At 32.4% G+C, this 21,395-nt stretch overlaps 1 protein-coding gene across 6 annotated transcripts in view; it reads left to right on the top strand.

Annotated features, from left to right (window-relative positions):
* The window catches only part of LOC132907080 (uncharacterized), a 206,959-nt gene that overhangs the window by 44,767 nt on the left and 140,797 nt on the right, over positions 1-21,395 (top strand). The window contains exon 2 of one of the 6 annotated variants that reach the window (XM_060959885.1): positions 10,441-10,481. The exons of 4 other annotated variants lie outside the window; for them this stretch is intronic. In XM_060959885.1, coding sequence (XP_060815868.1) covers positions 10,455-10,481 — 27 coding nt within the window. In that variant the 5' untranslated portion in view covers positions 10,441-10,454. Of the gene's footprint in view, positions 1-10,389; positions 10,404-10,440; positions 10,482-21,395 lie in introns of those variants that run through there. One more of the 6 variants, XM_060959834.1, reaches the window with a different exon arrangement.

The following is a 21,395-nucleotide window of genomic DNA, read 5'->3' as shown; positions in this document are numbered from 1 at the left end:
CACAGTATTAAATTTGATTAAATCAGGAGAGAACCTAATAAAAAAGATAAGGATACGTGTAAATACTTTTTGTAGTTACTGTATATATTGTGTTACAAGAATTTCACAATTCCATTAATAATACAATTAAATCTTTTTTCGTCTGTTTTCTGCTCCCTTTTTGACTAATGAATTTTACTATTACTGTAGATTATATCACAAGGTTTTACACGAAATAATAATTCCATAGCTTACAAAAAGTACTTAATTACTTTTTAAGTATATCTTGTTACTAATGCACCCTGTTGCTAATTGCTCTATTACTTATGAACGGGCATGTAAATTTATTTTTAATTACTGAAATTTTTTACTACAAACTGCCCGCCCTTTAACGACCAAACTATCTACTTGGCTTGCGATATTTAAACACATTTACAATCCTTATTACATTTTTGAAATTTCAAGAACTAAACCAACAAGAAGACAAGTATAATACAGATACAAGTATACAGAAGGAGACTGTTTACCTCCGTATTCTCACACGTACGTATCATTAGGCGAGTTATAAAATTATCCTGACTCCTATTAAAATCTCAATGGGATTTTTCTGTATGATGCAGTGAAACAGTGCGACTGCAACGCTTTTTCCCAGTTACGTTTTCTCTCTTGTAGAGTTCGCTACTTAGCGGATTACGTTGGCAAAGTACATTATGACATTCGATGCTTTTAATCCGATTAAAATGGTCTTGACGTAGGCGTAAATTATTAAGCCTAATTAATTGGTACTGGCACCGATTCTGGGTGCAGCAGTTAATTAATTAAACACAGTCAGACGATATATGTGCGTTTCGCTGATTTTCCAACGGGTCACCGCGTGAAAAGTTATCGAAAAGCGCGACTAATTAACTTTGTTGGCTTCCCGTAAAATTTAACGATAAATTTCTCAATTGTTTTCATAAAATTTATTGGGACTTAAATGGAGAGTTCATATGCTTTATATACTTTTGATTTTGGATAATAAGATTTGGCATAGCTCTCTCATAGTGCCAGACATAGTACTATTTATAGTTGACACGCTGTAACTCGAGAAATAAGTAATAGGAAAAAATAACATTTAAATTTAATGAAAATCAACTAGTGATTAATAATCATTTTTCATGCGTCAGAAATTTCCTTTCTTATTATCGAAACTGCCAAACTATGATTGTTTATAGGAGAGAAACAGTAGAAAAGTGAGTATAGAATCAATAGTGAATAAACTATTTCTCTTAGATAAACTTGCAAATGTCAAAAACCTTTAGGCATGTATGAGAACAGAAAATGACTTGTTGTAAAATTGTATAATACACAATAATTGTGTAATTTAATATATTCAACATGAAGAGAACTTTTAATTCATATAAATACATGCATAAAACCCAACATTGCTTAAAACTTTATTAAAACTGTACTCATTTTTCCGCCTGTATCTTGTTAGATTAATTCTTCCCTCTTCATTAGCGGTTTGGTAACAAGATATTCCGTTCTGTCAACTGAATAAATAAATAAATTTCAATTAAAGAATAGTTATATAGAACGAGATTTCTAATTTGAAATATCTGTGTGTCCTATTTTATTTTAAGAATATTTGACAACATATTAGGTACTTTGCGCACGCGTCGATATTTTACGCACTTATATGGTGTGCTTTTTGTAATTATTGCCTATTGAAGGCATCTGCGCTCACATTACGGCTCATTGATTCCTGTTTACAGATTTTTAATTAGCTAATCAATTAAAAAAGTGTCCCTGACGATGTCATTAGACACTATGTCATGCTCATCAACCCCCCTTTTTTTTTATAGAGGCAAGTTTATTCACACAATTAAAAATTTGTAGTGGATAACCAATTAAGCGTAACTTAATCATAGATAGATATACTTATATGTATATTAGGAGTATCATAAATTTTCCAATTTTTAAAACCCGTTTATAAAAAGTGAAAAATATTTCAAGCATATTAATTTAACTTTGAAATTTCTTATAAAAGAATTCTATCATTTATATCTATCTCAGTATTTGACAACACTAAGTATCATTTCCATTAAAACGCTTATCAATAAAGAAATGTACATATATGAATATAATATATGTATGTAATATAGGTACATATGTATATAATATTTCCACACGTATTATCCTTATAATATATATTATTTAATTTCGGTTTCACAGTCCGGAAATAGACTTGGTTTTACAACATTTTCCGAAACTCACAGATACTTAACTAACAGATACTTTTACTTCATAAAACTAGAAACCTATTCTTATACATTATAATTTAAATTTCTCCTAACACATACATCCTTGTAAAAGCTATATTATGATTCCACATTTATATTTGGCTTAGATTATTCCTCGTACTTTCACGCTTCTTTTTTGTAGATCGCAACTAATTTATCACTGCCTCATTTCTTTTGCCTTCCACTATTTCCTCCTCGTTCAATACGCCAGGCTCTATACCACGACAATCTCCTAAGAAGTGTTTTACTACACCTATTTTTATTTTACGAAGAATGCATTTCCTTTTTTCGTACGCTAACCAGTATACCAGTTTTCTTCCTCCGCACCTATTATCCTTATATCCGTTTACTTAAATGCTTAACCGTCGGAACAACGACACGTCAGCAAACTGTACGACGTTTTGTCACAATGTTCCTTCTCTCGAAGGCGAATCAGAGTCAGCAAGAAACGAAGTTATCGCGACGTGGTGAAATAGAATAGCGCGATCAACGTCAGTCAGGATCCGCGGGACGGGTCTTCCTACAATTTAAGTGAATTGGCATGTACGGAACCGCGCGAGGAATTTGCGAATTTCTCACACTGTGGCTAGCAATTGCGGTTTCCGTTTCTGGCGATTTCTCGTTTTGAAATAGGGCCGAGAAGCGGCTCTACTGAACACTGGAACTTCATTCACAACGGCCACGCACACCAGCGAGCTCTTCCCGGCGTTTAATTACTCCAACTAATGACTGCAATCAAATCAGATTGTACGACACTAGACACTCTTTGGTTTCTGGTAGTTTCCTACTGAAATATTGCATTCGCCTAACCAGTCCCATAATTTTCGGATGATACTTGATCATTTCACATGGTTTCAGTTACTAATGTATCGTGTTTGATTGAGTTGTTACTATAATACAGTGGAGGACACAAGAAAGTTTAAAGGATAAGTGGTACCAAAAAGAAAATACCATAATTTTAAAAAACAGAATTATATTTGTCAAGAAGAATTAAATTGTGAAGAAGATAGTAAAGAATTGGTATAAGTAGCAAATAAATCGTATGTATGCCTCCAAAATAGATGACTGTTATTAATTATGATATTAATTATGATTAATTATGATAAAATTGTTTAATAAAAGCTAATACTGATGTAGTATGCTTATTATATTATTATACACAATGAATTTTAAAATCTCTTTTATTCACTACTATATATCGTAGGGTTTGAATATTAATAGTGGCAAACAATTCTTAGTGTTTTTCTATTATATTAAAAAATTTCTAAATCTAAGGAGAACATGGAAGAATTATTGGCAAGCGTGAATTCTCACGTCAATTGTACTACCATAAAGATTTTCTTGAAACCTTTAAATACTTCTTTTAAGTCAAAATTATAGTGAAATTGAGTCATACAAAGTTAGAAGACCGCAGCAAGATTAATAAATTTGTATAGATACTATAATATATCAATCAAGCTAAATGTCAAAGTGCGAAAATTACTTTATGGGCGAAGAATGTCTGCATCTCTGTAAATTGTGTGAAGTGATAGTTGGACACGCAGTAGCGATAGGTGTCTCACGAACTCATAACATGGTGCATGAACAGGTCGTAGATGGGAAATCCACTTTCCCTTGAGCTTAGTTCCTCCGTTGACCCACATCATCATCTTGTTAACCTTCTAATTATCAAAGTAGGTGAGATGTTTGAGATTCTCGGAGGATTAGCAGCCAGATTTTGTAACGTCCGACAATTTGGTAATTGGTTACCGTTAACTTTTCGTACTTTAATTCGTAATATAGGTTGATACAAGCGCTAGTTCGGTGTACTTTCTTTTTTGGATAATTATCTGAATAATTTATCCTCCTCAAGTTATCTCATGAAAAATTAATCAGGGCTTTACGAAAAATGTAAATATTGGCCAGCTAATTAAGCCAGAATAAAATATTTTGAGATCGAGGTTCAAGTTTTCGATAAAAATATTATAATTTCCTTAGTCAGGGAAAACTTAATGGCGATTATACTAGCTAATACTTGGTACCGAGAAAAAATGTCTTTTGTCGGTACCATCTCTCATATAGCAATTCAAACTTTGAATTTACCAAGTGTATATTAATATTCGTGTTACAATTAATTCGGTTCATATTCATTAAATTTGCACAGACTTATTCCGACTCAATTAGAAGATTCCTTTAAATAAAATTATATTTTGTGTGGGTATTTTACAGTACAAAATATTATGTTTATTATATCATTATTTATGATACTCTAAATTACTAGTTATTTGCAACAATAAAATTATTCAATACCACTGAATAATATACTTTACGGATTACACAAGTGGTCTACTTTCATTTTTAACATATTTTGGCATTCGTGGATGTATAAATATCTCTCAATTATATGTTTTTAATAATCTGCAAATATTTATGCATTTATGAAACATTTAAATATGCAAAAATATGTAAAATATACATAGTATGTAAAATATACAAAATATCCAAGGTAAAGTACTCGTTATAATATCTAGATGGTAAAACACATCTTCATTTAAATCCCATTTTGTTAATTGTGTCCACAAAAATATAAAAATCCATAGCTTAATCAATAACAGAAAAAGACTAGATAGATTTTTCTCATTTTATTTTAATATTTATATATAATTTAAAATATCAAATTAATTATAATATAAAATAAACTATATATAATTTATAATTTTAAGATATAAACGAGTTTCATTTTATCTTTCCTTTATGCGAAATATTTCAAAATACAGTAGTGTACAGAGTGCCGGTAAAGATATTTTGATCCTTTATTTTTTTTTCTATATACCACTTATCGTCTTGCTGAAGTTTTCCGTAGCGAAACATGGTCTTCTATTCTTGATGGGAAAATTTTCTTTCCGACCTGAGTGTGATATTTCTCTGGTAAACTAGAAATGCTGTATTTTCTTCTTTTGAGACAAATTTTCTCGTTCTGTATATACATATATATGTATCATTTAACAATATCACGCCCATAATACGCATTATTGCGACGTGCAGTCAAATTTTCAGTAAATCTTCACACGCATTCTCCGAATTACTTCTTACTCGTAACCCATCTGATATAAATATTCAATCACTCCGTGGATTACTCGTTATCCACGTTTTTCATCGTTTCCAATAATATTACCGCTTCACAATATTATCGGTATTTTCATGAATATTTAGCTGCTACATATTTTCCATCGTATAAATTTCAAATATTTGCAGCGCCATTCAATAGGCGTTGCCAAATTCTGACACCTCCACTGTTAAATGAAAATCAAATATGGTTCACGAATGCAACCGAATAAAAATATGTATGGTCGGAGACAACTTTACGAAATACGTTTTGCACTTGTGACTTCTGATTTATAACCGATCAGATTCTTATTTCTCCAATATGAAACCAGTCCTGACAGTCTTCTGTACAACAGTCGAAAACTTGGCAGTTTTTTAACAAAACTTCATACACGTACATACCCTAGAATTTACTATAGCAATTCACTTATTCTATAAATGTGATGAAACAAAAAATATGATATAAATAACTTTGAAGTATGGTTTCAATGGATTCAGAATCAGAAAGGACAAGATTGATTAAAGCTCAGTTCGTGAGGTACGTCGACCATGAAAAGGTAAAATCCGGTCTACTGTTCGTCACTTTTTTTCACCAGCTTCCGAAGTTTACGTTTCACCTCGACAAACCGAGATCACGGGAATTTCCGTGTGATGCTGGACGATTCAGGAGCCATCATCCTCTTCCCTTTTGCAACCTTGACTAAACACAGATTGTCAGTTCGGCGAAAAGCAAGATAAAACCAGAGCCACGCGGTGGACACACAGGCGTTTAGCGGTTTAACTACAACGTGCCATGGTCGAGCTCGCCCTTAGTCACGCGCGGTGCTTTAAGTATTATTCTATCTCATTAAGGAGCGTGAAAAGCAGAGTCTACGTAGATTGTTACCATTAAAAGAACTAGGCCTTATTGTTACCGGCGAACAATGGTGCCCGTTGACGGAGAGTAATAATAGCAAAAGATACGACAGGATAACGTCGACACCGTGGATTAGCCTCTCTCCTCGCAAGCTTTGCTTTCTCGTGTACCTTCTGATAAACTTTGGTCTCTGAACAGACGCTGAGGCGAAAGGGAACATCTTGAATGGTTCATTAGGGAAGTCACGAGTACATCCGAGCAATTCCTTTCACGTCGATGGTTGAGAGTTTTTAGGAAATGTTGGTATTGATGATGCAATGCTAGAGTTACGGAAGTTGGTATTTTGGTTTAGTTCAAACATCCTGAATGTTAATCATCAATTTCTGGGTCAAATCGCTGGTAGACATACTATGGAACATTTCTCGCATTGCAAATATTATACTAGCAAATATGTCTACATATGTGTATGTCAAATATAAATCTACCGATATCTACATCTGCTTCTTCGTTGCATAAAACCGAATACTCGCCCTTTTTTCATGTAAAAAAATATGTTTGCATTTGCAGGACACAGGAAGAAATAAAAGAACTATAGCTTAGGTAATTACGAACTATATTTTAAAATTTTGAACGGACTCTTCAATTTCATTGTAGACATCATTTACGATATAATTTTATGTATAAACAGTCTTTGATCTCCTCAAATTGTGTCTATGTTGTATTTCATTCATGCTCTAATGTATCAAATTGTTAATTTTTCTTTAAACCATTTTTTCTTCATATGCAATGAAATACATACTTTTATGTTTTCATTGTATACGTATGTAAAAATGTACATTATATTTTACAACCCCCTTAAGATCGTGTTTATATTTTTTACTCCAAGGGTAGTGATGTGGTCGATATAGAAAAGCAATTTAAGTACAGTTATTTTAGTTCAGCAGGAAATGGCGAACGATGGGGTCGTGGTCGTTGGAAATTCTGAATTTGTAACAAATCGTTGATCGAGCGTTCTCGCGATTGTGTATTCAACAAATATGGAAATCCGTTTCACGATACATATGAGAGTTCTCGTTTTCCAATTGCAACGGGTAGCTCATAAAAAATGGAAAAGGGACAGGGAGAGAAAAAGGAGAGAAAGGAATCAGAATGATCGGTGTTACCCTTATATATTCGCGGCTGGGTATCGTAAACCAGATAAAGCACGCGTGTGTCGGGACGTAGGATGAGTTACCGATCGAAGATTGAATGCATAATAATAGTGTCCTTAAATTTCGACCGTTCTCTCTATTGAATCCGATCACGGTGCGAACGATTTTACTTAGGAACTTATTTTATTATATAACTTTTTCGATTACACCGAAAAGGCGTATTTTTCATTGTTACATTATAATCTTATCCATGCTAAAAGGACCACTTTGTTTATTCCACCGAAAAATATTTTTTATCTTGTCAGGTTACAATTTTATCCATGTTAAAGGGGATGTGATATCACATGTTTTTCAAGTCGATTCAAACATTTAAGTTATCCGATAAAAAAAAAAAAAAAACAGATTTTTTATAGCTTTTCACTTGTAAGAAAAACGTTTATTATTTTGGTAAAATTTGACTTCTTCTTTTTAAGTGCTTTGTGTAAAGATGTAACCTTGTAAATGCCGGTCGTGTAACAGAAGTTTGTAACCTATGAGTTGCCGTTCATCTAATATTATTAAATATTACATAATGATTTTACCAGAGATTCGTGATATCTCTTCAGAGTAATCTAACACATATTAGAATACTTGTCACAGAAGCTTGGTAGAAATAATTTGTTATAAAATACGCTATTGTAAAATAACGTTTGAAGTAATTTAGTACTTCAGTAATTACAATGGTATAGATTGAAGAAAATTTTCCAAAGGTTCAAATGAACAGAGTTTCTTCTATAACTCAGACTTAGTTTTCTATAATTAATAAAATTGAAATAATTAAGTAAATTGAAAATGTCCCATTTGCTTCTTCTTTCTGTTTCCCATTTGCTTCTTTCGGTAAAGTAATTGTCTTTAAATAGTTTCCCGGTTCACGAAACAACTCTCAAGGCGAAAGTGTATAGTCCAGATTATTAGGGAAATAATTCTGCAGAAGAGACAAAATGAGAAATGACACGAACAGATGGCATCGCGATATTCGATATATACAATCGACTAGCCTTGACATTCCGATGAATGTTCCTCTTCATTTAGCTTTCTTTTCTTTCTCTTCTTTTTTAGAATGCGCGTATCGATTGACGTTTAGTGCAATGTTGGAGATTTAAAAATAACAAATTCAAGCAATAGGATCGATACGCATTTGATACAATGATAAAACATATTACCTTTAATTTAAAACGATACACATAGATATTTCGATCTCTTTTTATAGCTATTTTCTATTTTATTGCCAAATTTAAGAGTAAGTGATCTTATAAAAAATATTTGTAATCTAATATTCAGATGTTATATTCCAATACAAATGTACCGTACATAATATAAATTTTATTACAATGAAATTAATAAAAAACATGATTGTAAAAATTAGATTAAATACAAACAATTTACAATAATTCATAAATTTCATTTTGCTCGAGATAATATTCCAAAATATTCCATGCAGTTAATTAACAGTAATATATTGATAGTATTTGAGTCGTTCACAGGCCAAAATGATTAGCTCGAATTTTTAAAATTTAGTTCTAGAAGGTTTGATTGATGCTTATCTTGTATAATTTCATCAATTTTCTCCACTTTTTGATTTGTAGAGTTAAACGATCTAGTAAATGAACACCTCATTTATAGATTCGTAGTGTTTAATACGGTCCATATATCAGATAGTATTAAAATAGAAATTATAAAATAGTTGAAATGCGTCATTATTTTAAACTCACCACTGATCTTTCATCTTTATTTAAGACCTGTCTATTGCAAGCTTGGATGTGACAAGTATTACAGGTTATACACAGGTTATATACAATATACAGAATCGGTATTTGAAATCCCTTTAGGTAGTATATCATGGTGGTACTTAATGTCATGGTCAACAATGTCGAAACAGTAAACGTCGTGTAGATATATGTATGTGTTAAATAGGAAGTTGCTCGATGCTAATGTAAATTAGATCCTTACTCATTAAACTAGCCAAAGTGTTCTACGTGGCAGGACGGTGGCCATGTCTATGGTAGCTTAGGCTTGCACGGTTATTTTCAGTAAACGCGTAAACCACGTTTCTAATCTATCTTTTATGTTGTGCAAGCTCCAACACTGAAGTTTCAGTGGTGCACTGTGGTCACTAGCTCATCAGTTTGTGTCGATCATCTTGTGCATCGCGTCACGTCGCAACGAAGCACATTGTTGAAAAAATTGATCTGTCAAGTGTTTGAAAGGACAATATTCTAAATACTTTTTTGACTCTTTGCTTTGATAAAGTATAATCACAATTTATAATAAAGGAAAATGAAGTCAAAGTTCTTAATTTTTAAACAGAATTAGTTTGATCTAGAGATGAATTAGTATATACTTTAAAATGTCATTCGATTCGCCTTTTATTTGCGATTTTTTGAAATTAACTACGCGTCTCGTAGTTTAAATTAACTCGATATTAATGGAAATATAAAATATCGTTCATAATGCAGAAATATTGCCAAATATTCGTGAAATAATATTTATACATATAATTGCTTCAATTTTGTTTTAATTTAATATCGTGAATCGAACAAAAATTAATTTTTTCTATTAAAGTTTGTTGTCTGACTAATCATCTCACAAGTAAACGAAAAGATTTGTTCCGAATGTTTCGATCGCAACTACGCGATAAATATTCGCCTTCTAGTCCTTTTTCTGGCGAACATGATTTTACTTTAAATGTAAAGTAGATACTATTATTCAAGAGGAAGTTGAATTATGCTAATTTCCGATATCCATTCATATTCATGTGGTTTCGAACTGTACAAGAAGCGGGAAATCCTGTAATAGGAGAAGAATAACGAAACAAAATCTTCGAATCTGGATTTATATTATCTGTGAATTCAAATTCAAATTTATTCTCTTCGATGAAGGATTGCGTTCTCTTAACATCAGCTATTTTAATAGGATAATGAAGTATCGTCGCAGTTTATCGATTGTCCTGAGTAACAAATTGAGTTTCACGGCGTACACAGTGTATACACAATTAAGAAAGAAACTGATAGCGTGCCAAAAAATTCAGATGTGAATTGATGAATTTCAGGGACCATCTACGAAATGCGGTTCTTCAAATGTTTCGACACTGTAAGTATTCGCTTTGTGACACTTCAAAATTCACGGCACAATCAATGAATGTTTTTTATGATGCACGGAACCAGTCACTTTGTCGTGTGAATATAAAAAGAATCTAACAGTCGATGCACTTATGTGTGTGTTTTAAAAAGACTGAAGATAATCACTTTTTTCACTAACTATTTATTCATTTTTTTTCTATCATGCTGAATTAAACTTACAAACTTGGTAACTTATTTATTATTTTGAAGAGGGGATGTTAGGTTTAATTCACAATAGAAGTAATGTTATTACATTATGATATTATATAAGTGTTTGAAATTTCACAGTCAATGAGAAATCAAATGAAATACTCAAAGCGTAATAGCTATAAAGCGAACTACATAACACTATCAACGAGAATTTTTGGAATATTTTAAAAATTTGTGAAAATTTATTAAAAAATTCTTTAATATACAGCAATAATAAAAAAAAAATCACACAATGCACCTAGATGAAAAAATTTATTTCCTCCCACCTCGGAAATCAAAGGAGGCACTCTATCCATCCTATTCGTAGAATATGAAAATCTATTTTTAACAGTATTAGTAACAAATATGTTACTACGGGTAGGTAGTTGCCTCCTTCGCGTTGTTCCTTTGACCATTGTGTTATTCAACAATTTTCAATATTCTTTCGAGATATTTTTATTTGCTAGGAAATATCTTACAAATTCATGTTTCGTTGTAGACGATGGTTTTCATCGATAAGAAGGGCCGTCCGTTTCTTAATCATCGCAATTCCGCGCACAGAAATACGAGCCACAAAGGAATCGAACAAGTACACCAACTACAGTAAACGCTAATTAATTCCACAGCGGGAAGAAATGAAACCTGGCTTATCGCTGCTCGTCAAGACCTGGCTAAGCCGATATCCATTTAATTAGGAAGCTCCAAGCACGCGGTAGAATGTCATTATCGTTTCAGCCGTAGAGCTTTCCGCTCTCCTCGGATAGGACGCGCTAACAACGCGCCACTTTCGACCTACGTGTACTTACTGATCTACATACGCGTTCTTGTAACGTTTGTAAACGGGAGAATCGAACGGAAACTCGTCGATAAGTCTGTGCTGTCGTGGAAATGGCATTTCTACTGTAAATCTCTGATATTCGAACGAGGAAGAACACTCTACTATGAGTCTCCAGGTATTTGAATATGGCAAGACGAAAGTCGAAGTTGAATGAAGTTTGATGGCGGTTGAAAGTTCGTGGAGTGTATTAGCGGAGTATTTAAGAGAATTCGTTGCCGTACTTTTAAAAGTTATAATTTAGAAGAGATCTCTTTCTGCTATTCGATTTCCAGTTTGAAATAACCGGCTTCTTTTGCAATTTAATCTTTTCAGAGTTTGTTATCTACTTTACAACTGGACGATAATTAACTGATAAGTAGATCGCGAGTGTTTATGCATGTTTATATTTGTATTAGCTAAAGAAATTAAACTTAAATAGAACCTTAGTCCATCTATTAAATAATATAAGTACTCTATTTTGGATATTCTAATGAGAAATAATGACAGTACAACTTTTTAGTAACTTTTGGTAAATCATTGCTTTTAATAGAGGAAAAATGTCTGGGACTTAGCGTCCATTGTCTTTTAGTAGTGTTACCATGTAATGTCTATCTCTTGTCATATCCAAAAATGATTGGATCCAAAAATGAGTAGTACCTAAAAGGAAACTGAATAGAATAGACACTAATACTTCGGTGGTTTCCTTGAGATGCTGTACTACCTCTATTCGATTTATGTACCTTTCTCGAAGTTACCTGAAAGTGTCGATCGAATTGAATTCCTGAGGCAGTACTTTGAGTGTAATAGATATATATAACAGTGTCTTCTCGATGTACGTTCATTCAATAAGTTTCCGATTAACAGTACCAAGACTATATCAGACTGTTTATCTTTTTGTGATTTATCAGGATTTTAACGTAGAATTTTTCTTTCAAATCTTGTTGTAAGAAATAAACTATAAACATTGTGAAATAAAAATTTATTTAAATAGGCACGTTTACTTAGATATGAGAGTAAGAGAATAATTATTCACGTACCTTCATTTATTACTTAACTATTCATTTAATTATATGACAATTTAGCTACAAAAAGATTTAGTTAATTTCTGTGCTAGACTTTTATTGTACCGTTTGCAGCGCCAACAAAGTCAAATACAGTTTACTTTAAGGTAACTTTCAGAGTCCTCTTCTTGTAATTATGTACTCTGACTGCTAGAAGTTCTCAACTGTAGTGCGACTTCACTATATTTTTGAAATAGACTTGTTGAAAATAGAGGTTCATTGTACAAGTACATCTCATTAGTATGACTTATTAGTCATATAATATAATATGAAATATTTTTCTGCGCGTAAGACATTTTATCAATTTATTCATAATAGACATTTTAATCAATAGAAACTATCGTACAGTTCTCTCAATTTTCCATACACCTCGCAAAATCCTCAACGAGGCGTGCGAATATGCTGCATAGTGTCGTTGTACACGCCAGTAATTTTGGAGAATGCCAGCTCGTAAATTCTGGAATCCATTACTCCCGAGAAACGGCCGAATCTGGTGCTCGTGTCAGTATACGTTACATCAGTCGTTCTTCTGAATAGAAAGACATTCTCCGAATCTTAAAATCTTTCGTATTCTGATTAGACCTTCGAATTTTATATAGCTAACGATTTTAATTTGATGAAGGATTTGATGGCCTATCCGGTAACCAACTTATCAATATTCTGCTTAGACTGCGAATTCTGCGTAGGAAATTTCCACTGATATCTCTTCTTTTATAGGAAATCTTTTAACTCTTCGATACAAATTTTTAATTTGGAATGTCTTAAATTTAGATTTCTATTCAAACACAATATAGGTATATTCTGTTATAAATAATACTACCAAAGTAATACTACTTACGTAGACATATTGCATATTTTGTGTTTAGTTACTTTTAAACATTCCGTAGGAAGTATAAATTTCGTTTTATTGTTATTTTCGTTATATGAATACAGAATTTGCACTTTCCAAATTGGAATTCATAAAATTATGCTAAACTACGAAATCTTGATTTGTACATTTAAACTGTAACATCTCTGTCATTAATTATTCTAATTAACATTCTTTTGATTGACTTTGCAAACCGAAACTATTTTTACTACACTGTAGAAACCAATAGATAAAGAGATTAAGATGAAATGAAAGGAAGAATAAGCGATAAAAGAGACTTAACTAGAAAGCAGTAGAAAACAAAGTAGAAACACGCATGAAATGAAAAATAATAGATTTTTTTTACTGATAGTAGACATTTTAATTAAACAATGAGGGAACTAAATATCCCAATTCATAATAAATTAATTGCAATATACATACATATGTTAAGAACTGTAAAAATTCACCTATTTTGTTTCAACTTTACTAACCTAAAGATACTGTTTGCGATGTTTATGAACGTTTGCAATAAATAATTTGAACATTTTCGCGCTCGAAGAGCTTCGAAGAATTAGAGAAATTACGAGGCCATTAAAGAATAGTGAAGATGCAATTAGGCGGTCAAGTGCGGAGTAATCGTCAGACCGTGGCTGACGAGAAACGCTCCTATTCTACTTACACTGCACTTTACTCGTTGACCGAATGAGTCAGCTTTCAAACAGGCCGCACATCGATTGTCTCGTTTTGTCCGACAGTGATCCTCGGATTTACGACATGCATACTTAGCCAAGAATATAGTTCTGTTAAATATCAAATATTTATTTCCTACTAAATTATCATGTGTGTACGCATGATTTTGTTTCTCAAATGTATGTCAGAATATATTGAAGATAATTAACTTATTGAAAAATAAATTGAATATATGCAGTAGTAGATTACGTGCAAAATTTTATTTTACAAATTTTAACAGATACCTTTAATAAATATGGACGATCGTAATTATTTAAAAAATACTCTGTTAGTATACTCTTTCATGTTTTGAGAAACTATAAAAATCAGTTGAACAAACGCAATTAAAACGATTGAACTATTTCTCTCATAGTTCGATGTACATGGTTGGAAAGTTTGCACGATTCGTTATTTTGACTGTAACAGTACCGTGGATCTTTTGGTTCCAGTTACAAGCGATTTCCCGCACAAAAGATTTTTCACGAGTCGTTCGTCATCGGACCTTTCTATCGCCGTCAAGAGAGAAACGCGAAACACGAATTCATCAAATTTTAACGGAATTTCGAAGGAAGCGTGAAAAACATCTCTCCCACCGGGCGTCAACATTTTTTATTTTGTTGACAGAACGTGATTTGCTTTTATAGAAACGAATCTGCGTAGTCGCGACCAATCTACACGAATCGAATCAATGTCGTCCAATCAAAAAATGTTTAATTTTATTCATCTCTCTATTTATCTCAGAGCATTGGATACAAATATTTTATCACTTTTGGATACAAAGCGATATTTGTATCATAACTATAGTACTTATAATAATCTATATGATTTCTATCATGAACTATTATCATAAACAATTTGAATCGTAGGATATGAATCGTTGATGAGATTTCCGTATGTAACTCATTAAAATGAATAATTTGCATATTTCTCTTATCAAACAATAAATGATTTTGAATTTATCAATCGTTTGAAAAATTGTAGTTATAAAAAGTCGGTATTTATCTTTAAGGGTCGGGATTAATATAATTAATCCCCTTTAGAGATTAACATAATTTTTTTTTATTCCATAACTTTTTTCATTTACTGTATTAGTTTTTAAATGTTAAATGATAATTCAACTTCACTGTATATCACATGAAACGCAAGAACTTCTACAACGCCTTCATTTCCTTCACACAATTCACCGTCTATTTTCTAACAAACGATCCCAAAATAAATCTCCACAAACTTGCCTGACGTAGCACGAGTGAATACCCCGTCAGAAACAAAAACTAGTCTCGTCTCCCCTATACGCATCCCAGTTTCTGTTTCTCCTCTCCACTTACAACAAAAACCATTAACAGGAACAATCGATTTCTCTCTACAAGTCAAATATTGTTACAAACTTTCCGTAAGTCTTCTTAAATTATACATTTCACTGTACAGGCTTTTTCACACAATAGGATAGAGCTATGTGCAAGTGTTTAAAGCAATTAGAACCAGAGAATCGATTTATGCATGAACGATATAGTACAAGTGGTTGCATTTAAAGAACGCGCAACCGCATTAATGCACAAAAGTACATATAGATAATGCAGAATGTATGATATATATCCCACAATACCATTTAATCCTGTCCTCTGACCTTTTTGTCTATATCGAATCGTTTTAATCGTGCCACGACCTTTGAAACGCTTTTGACCCAGCCGTATTTTCCCATTGTTATAGAATTTGAGAGGAATTATTCTTCATACACATGACTTTTCATTTAAATTTAATGTTAAAGCTTTCCTAAAAACACGAAGCTTTCAGACTAATTTTTCTATGAACTCACTTTCTCTAAAACTATCGTTTTCGGTTAAAATTTTCTATGATTTTATCTTCTCTCACTCAGTCGTGAGAAGTCAGTTTGCATAAAAATATTAAGTTTTCAGTCTAATTGTTCTATAAATTTACTCTTTGCAAAATAGCTTTGTTAAAACAAGAACCAGGAATGTAGGACGAAAGTTACAATTTTGCCCAGTTGCAAGAATTCACTTTTTCTAAAAACATCAAGTTTCCAATTCGTTTTTTCCATAAATCCTCCCTTCCTCAAAACTCGTTTGTTGATGTAACAGCGAGATTAGTCAATAACAATTCGAGGAATTTTTGCAGAACGAAGACTGTAACTTTTTCCAACTGTGTGAAATACCGTGTACAATGGACACGATTGGAAGAAAGACTATATTATGTATATAAATCAGCGGAAATCTCCGGTCGAAGCGGAAGAAAAATCAGGCGGGGTGGACAGTTTTGTCGTCGACAGGGCCACTTCTATCTCGTTGCCTCTTGTAGCCGTATTAAGGATTGCCTCCATAGTAGCAGAAAATTTATTACCAGTAATCGTCACGTCAATCGGCATGAGGGTCGCGAGTCGAGCGAGCTCGCCTACTCGTTCGCACTCGATACAAAACGGCGAAACAACGGATGGGCGACTGGCCGAATAACGCGGATGACGTTAAATCACAAATGAATATCCGCTCGTTTCCAGCAGACACTATTGCTGTTTTCCGTTATTTTATGCGAATCGTCCTTTTGTCGAGCGACTACGCCATTGCTTTCGTTCGTTGCCTGCACCCATGACCCACATCTGCCGATTTTACTCGAGTAGTCGAGGGGAGGGAAGTCGGAGAGAGGGTGGTTCGAACGACGCGATAAGCGTTCGAAATTTATATGGCAGAGCGAGGCAAAACGTGGTAATTAAATATTTCAGGAAATGTGGCTAATATTACAGGGATGATAGAATTCATTTATCGTGGGCGTGAATGACAAGTGATTGAAGATCGAGCAAGAGAGAGTATTTATACTAGGGTGTCGCTTGAAGCAATGTTTCCATTTTATTTCGGAAATTTTTAATCGTCTTTTAGTATAAGATATTAAAAAATAATAAAATATTATCAGATAATTATAGATAAAGGAATTAAACACGTTCGATAAAATTCTTTTGTAAGTATCGTCATTATCGTTATTTAAGATATTACATACGTGTTTGTTTTATTGCAAAATCATTGATATTATGTATATTTGTGAGTTATGAAACGAAGAACGATAAAGGCGATAGACAAGGAGCAAAATATTAGGAAAGAAAATTAAGAGAGAATCTGCTCGAACTTGTACGAATTATACCGAGCTTAATGTCAAAGGGAAAGTGTGACATTCGCTTAGAATTCGTGAATATATTTTTTCGAATCGTACGAAATTATTCGGTAATAATAGGAATGGCTTTTAATAATTTTACATGAAAAGTAGAAAGAATTTTTAAAGGCAGAAGTTCAAAGATTGCTTTGAGTAGGAAAATGCGCTATGATATCCTATAGGAATGATTTAGTCATTCGAAAACTAGAAGATTGTACTACGCTATTTATTAGTCTTAATAATAGTTAATAACATTCTTAATAAATAAAAAGGATAAATTTAGAAAGAAACAAAAGAAACATTACATTATCACTATTTGTGCAAAATTAAACGTTCTAAATTTATACCAAACATATGACTGATGTATTTTATATATTATTCATCTCCATACTACGTGCATAAGTATTATATGCTTTTTGCATATTTTTATTTATTTATTTTAACCCTTCGAAATATTCGCGATCTACCAATATAACATAAATTTAAACAAAACCGTAAATGGTAGAAATTCTCAAATACGCGTAATGTACATTCCTTAACTTCTTTACGCTCAGTGTTTTATGGTTCAAGCGAAATTCTAAAGTTAGTTTAAAGCAAAGTTAAAGGTTATTACCATTTTCCTAAAATCAAACACTGTAAATTTAGGCCAAAATCAACACCAAACGCATGTTTGACGCACATCATACAGGATGCGGTTGAATAATATGTACAATCGGAAATGAGCGGAACATGAGATGATTTCTTATGATAAGATAAGATGAAAATACATATAGAATAAAACCTTTTCATATAATGCTTGATTTTCGAAAAAATCGAATTTGAAAATTTATCAGCATACCTAAACATGACTAATTCCCGTAAACAGAAGTAAATAATCGACAGGTCATTGTTATACGTGTGAAAATAAATCGAAAACATAGAATAAACTTTTTTTATAAGATATTTTGTTTCCGAGAAAAATAAATTTGAAAATTTAAGGGTTAGGTCAATTCTTAAGTAAACACATTCAAACTCTACTTTCTCGAAAATGACGAAAAAGTTTTATTCGACATTTGTTACTTATTTTCGTATATAGAATAATCTTCTATTGATTGTTTACACATTGCTAGTTGGTAATTAGCCAAGTTCAACTATAAAAGTATTAAACTCGATTTTCTTGAAAACGAAACATGAAAGGGAAAAATTTTATTCTACATTTTCTTCTTACTTTTTCGTAAGGAATCCCCTTAAGCCTGCACGTGCATGTTATTCGCCCGCATACTTCTATACTGTATACTTCTCGTGTACATTTGCATATTTTACGTACATAAATAGCATATGTTTTTTTCTTATCTACTTATTGCATATTTTTATTTTAACGTACATAAATATTTACAGGCTACATTAAATAAAATCGTAAATAATTAAAATTCCCAAACATACGTAAAACACATTCCTTAATTTCTTTACAGTCAGCGTTCTGTGGTCAAAGCGAAGTCCTCAGTTTAACAAAGTTAAACATTATTTAATTAAACACTCCAAATTTTAACCAAAACTTATGATTGACGTATGATTGACACTAAACATTTGATTGGCGTATTTTATATACCTTTTCTGAACATTTGCATATTTTACATGCATAAATATCATATATTCCTTGTATATTTTTATTTTAACGCACATAAATATTCGCTGTCTACTAATAAATTAAAACAAAACTATAAATAATAGAAATTTTCCAACACACGCAAGCCACATCGCTCAAGTTCTTTATACTGGGTACGCTTTGTGTGTTTCGTGATCAAAGTGAAACCGTGAGGTTAGCAAACGATACCGTCATTGAATGGATTCATACTTTTCTGGAACGAGCAGAAGTACCTTCTCCGTGAATCTCAATAGGAAACTTCTCGATCCATTCTCGTTATATTCTTTGAGCGTGTACCTTACAACGAACCTAAGAAGTGGTAGGTATCGTGTCGGATCTTTCTTCGCATTGTGTTCGCGCGATCTCTCGCGATAGACGTTGTCGCTACCGTCTCTAGAGGTTCGATAATTATCAGAGATATCGGGAACGTCTTAGGAGACATGGTAATTTCCGAAGTGGAATTTCTTCCACCCTTGCTCGGCTATTATCCGAACGTGTATCTTTGTGTAGAAGTCGCGTGTCAAGACATTGCTCTTTTGCAATTTTAACGAACCTATTAATCGACTACTGGTTCGTATAATAATTAGAACGTGGCCCACAGGTCGAATATTTCATGAATTTCTGTTGTAATTGGAAAGTAATTACAGTCAAGTATAAGCCTGTTAAACTTCTTTCCATGAAAGCTTGAAATATTGATGATCTTCTTTCATGTTCGTTTTTGTTTGGCATTTTCGCAGTGAGTAATTACGTTCAGAATTATTGAATTTTATATAATGCATAAAATACCGTAGTGTAATTGCAAAAAATTGGTGGTCTGGGAATTTAACGTTAAATTAAAAGTAAGTCGTGATGTATAACGAAGTTTGAAATTTTTAAGCGTAAATTTGTGACGATTGGGGAATACAGTATTCTAATTATTCTAATGATTAATAAAAGTGCAAACGCTGAACGTACTCTATTTTATAACATTAATTATAAAATTAATGAAATTTGAAACTACGTTCACAAGCATCTTAAATACCATCGTCTTGATTCTACATGAAATTAATTATTGTTAAGTAGAGTTTACGATTTTTGGGATTATTAGTTTACAAGAAATAATGAAAATTTTGAAGAGAATGTTATCGTACTGTTGCAGATATTAAGACGTGCAATACTAAAAATTTGTTTCCCTAGATATTTTCGAAAAATCCGAATAAGACGAATTTTGTGTTTCGCGAAAAGTATAGAAATGTCTGAACCCATTCGAGATATTTCAGTTTCTTACGTATTTTCCTACTGTCAACCAGTTTTCTGCAGCTTTCCATACTTCATATTTCTTTGAGTGTAAACCGTATCATTTTTCTGCGTGTCTCTATATTTCTATATCACCTCCTTCGCGTGGAGGCGACATTGGAATATTTCATGCTTTTCCACATGTCTTCCTTCTTTACATGAAAAATGTATATTTTCCTCTCTTTCAATTTCTTACATGTTTCTTAACACCTTATCTATTAACAGTAAAACTTTATAACATTTTTTCATTTTACCAAATAAATATCAAATTCACTTATGAAAAATCCAAATGTTAAATTATATATACCTCAATAAAGTAAAAATATAAATTACATATACAAATAATAAGTTATATATGCCGATAAACCTAAATATTTCTTAGGATGAATTTCCAACTCTCAAGATCGATCATTCTCTACCGATTTTATTTCAAATATCTACAGTATCCCATTATAGTTCATTAAAACATTACAGTTAATTTCTGTTGATATTGCTTCAATGACTCTCGACTTCTTATTTTAATTTACGAAAATAAAACATTTTTCATTTTTAGAAATATAGTCGTTTGCACACGCGCAACTGTTACCTTTCTTCTTATTTCTCGACTTATTTCAATAAAATCTCGTACATTAATCTGTAGGTACTTCTACTTTTACAAAAAAACACCACTTTATATTCGTTATATATATTTTCTCTTCCTCTGCCAAATAAATTAGTTTTAATATTCTCGAACCCCGTTTTTCGCTCAATCCCGCAAAGTACTTAGTCACTTCCGTGAGAGTCGGTCATCCGCAATTACCCCATCTAATTAATGCTGTTTTCAGCGGAAAAGCCGAAACGAAGAGAATGTTCGTTTCCGTATGATCAAAATTATCGGAAATAGTTGGTGCTTCCGCACAGGGCGGGCTTAATCGATGCATGGTTCAATAAGGAGCCACAGGTATGCGTGCACATACACGCGCGGCTTTATGCGTCGAGTGTCTTTGGAATAGTCATCGAGAACATCGATGACAGTGGTGCGTGCAAAGTGGGGACGCGTTCATCCATTTGAAAGGCACATATATACGTATGTACATTCCAGTTCATAAGTCACCGAACACTTGTAAATTTCCAACAAAGTAGTTATTAACGCGTATGTAAATGGTAATTTTATAAAAATTCTGGGAGTTTATATAATTAAGGAATAG

This window comes from Bombus pascuorum, chromosome 1, assembly GCF_905332965.1.
Source record: "Bombus pascuorum chromosome 1, iyBomPasc1.1, whole genome shotgun sequence".
NCBI classification, from domain to species: domain Eukaryota; kingdom Metazoa; phylum Arthropoda; class Insecta; order Hymenoptera; family Apidae; genus Bombus; species Bombus pascuorum.
Note: the sequence above shows the minus strand (reverse complement) of the source record. Positions and strands in the feature narration are given on the sequence as shown.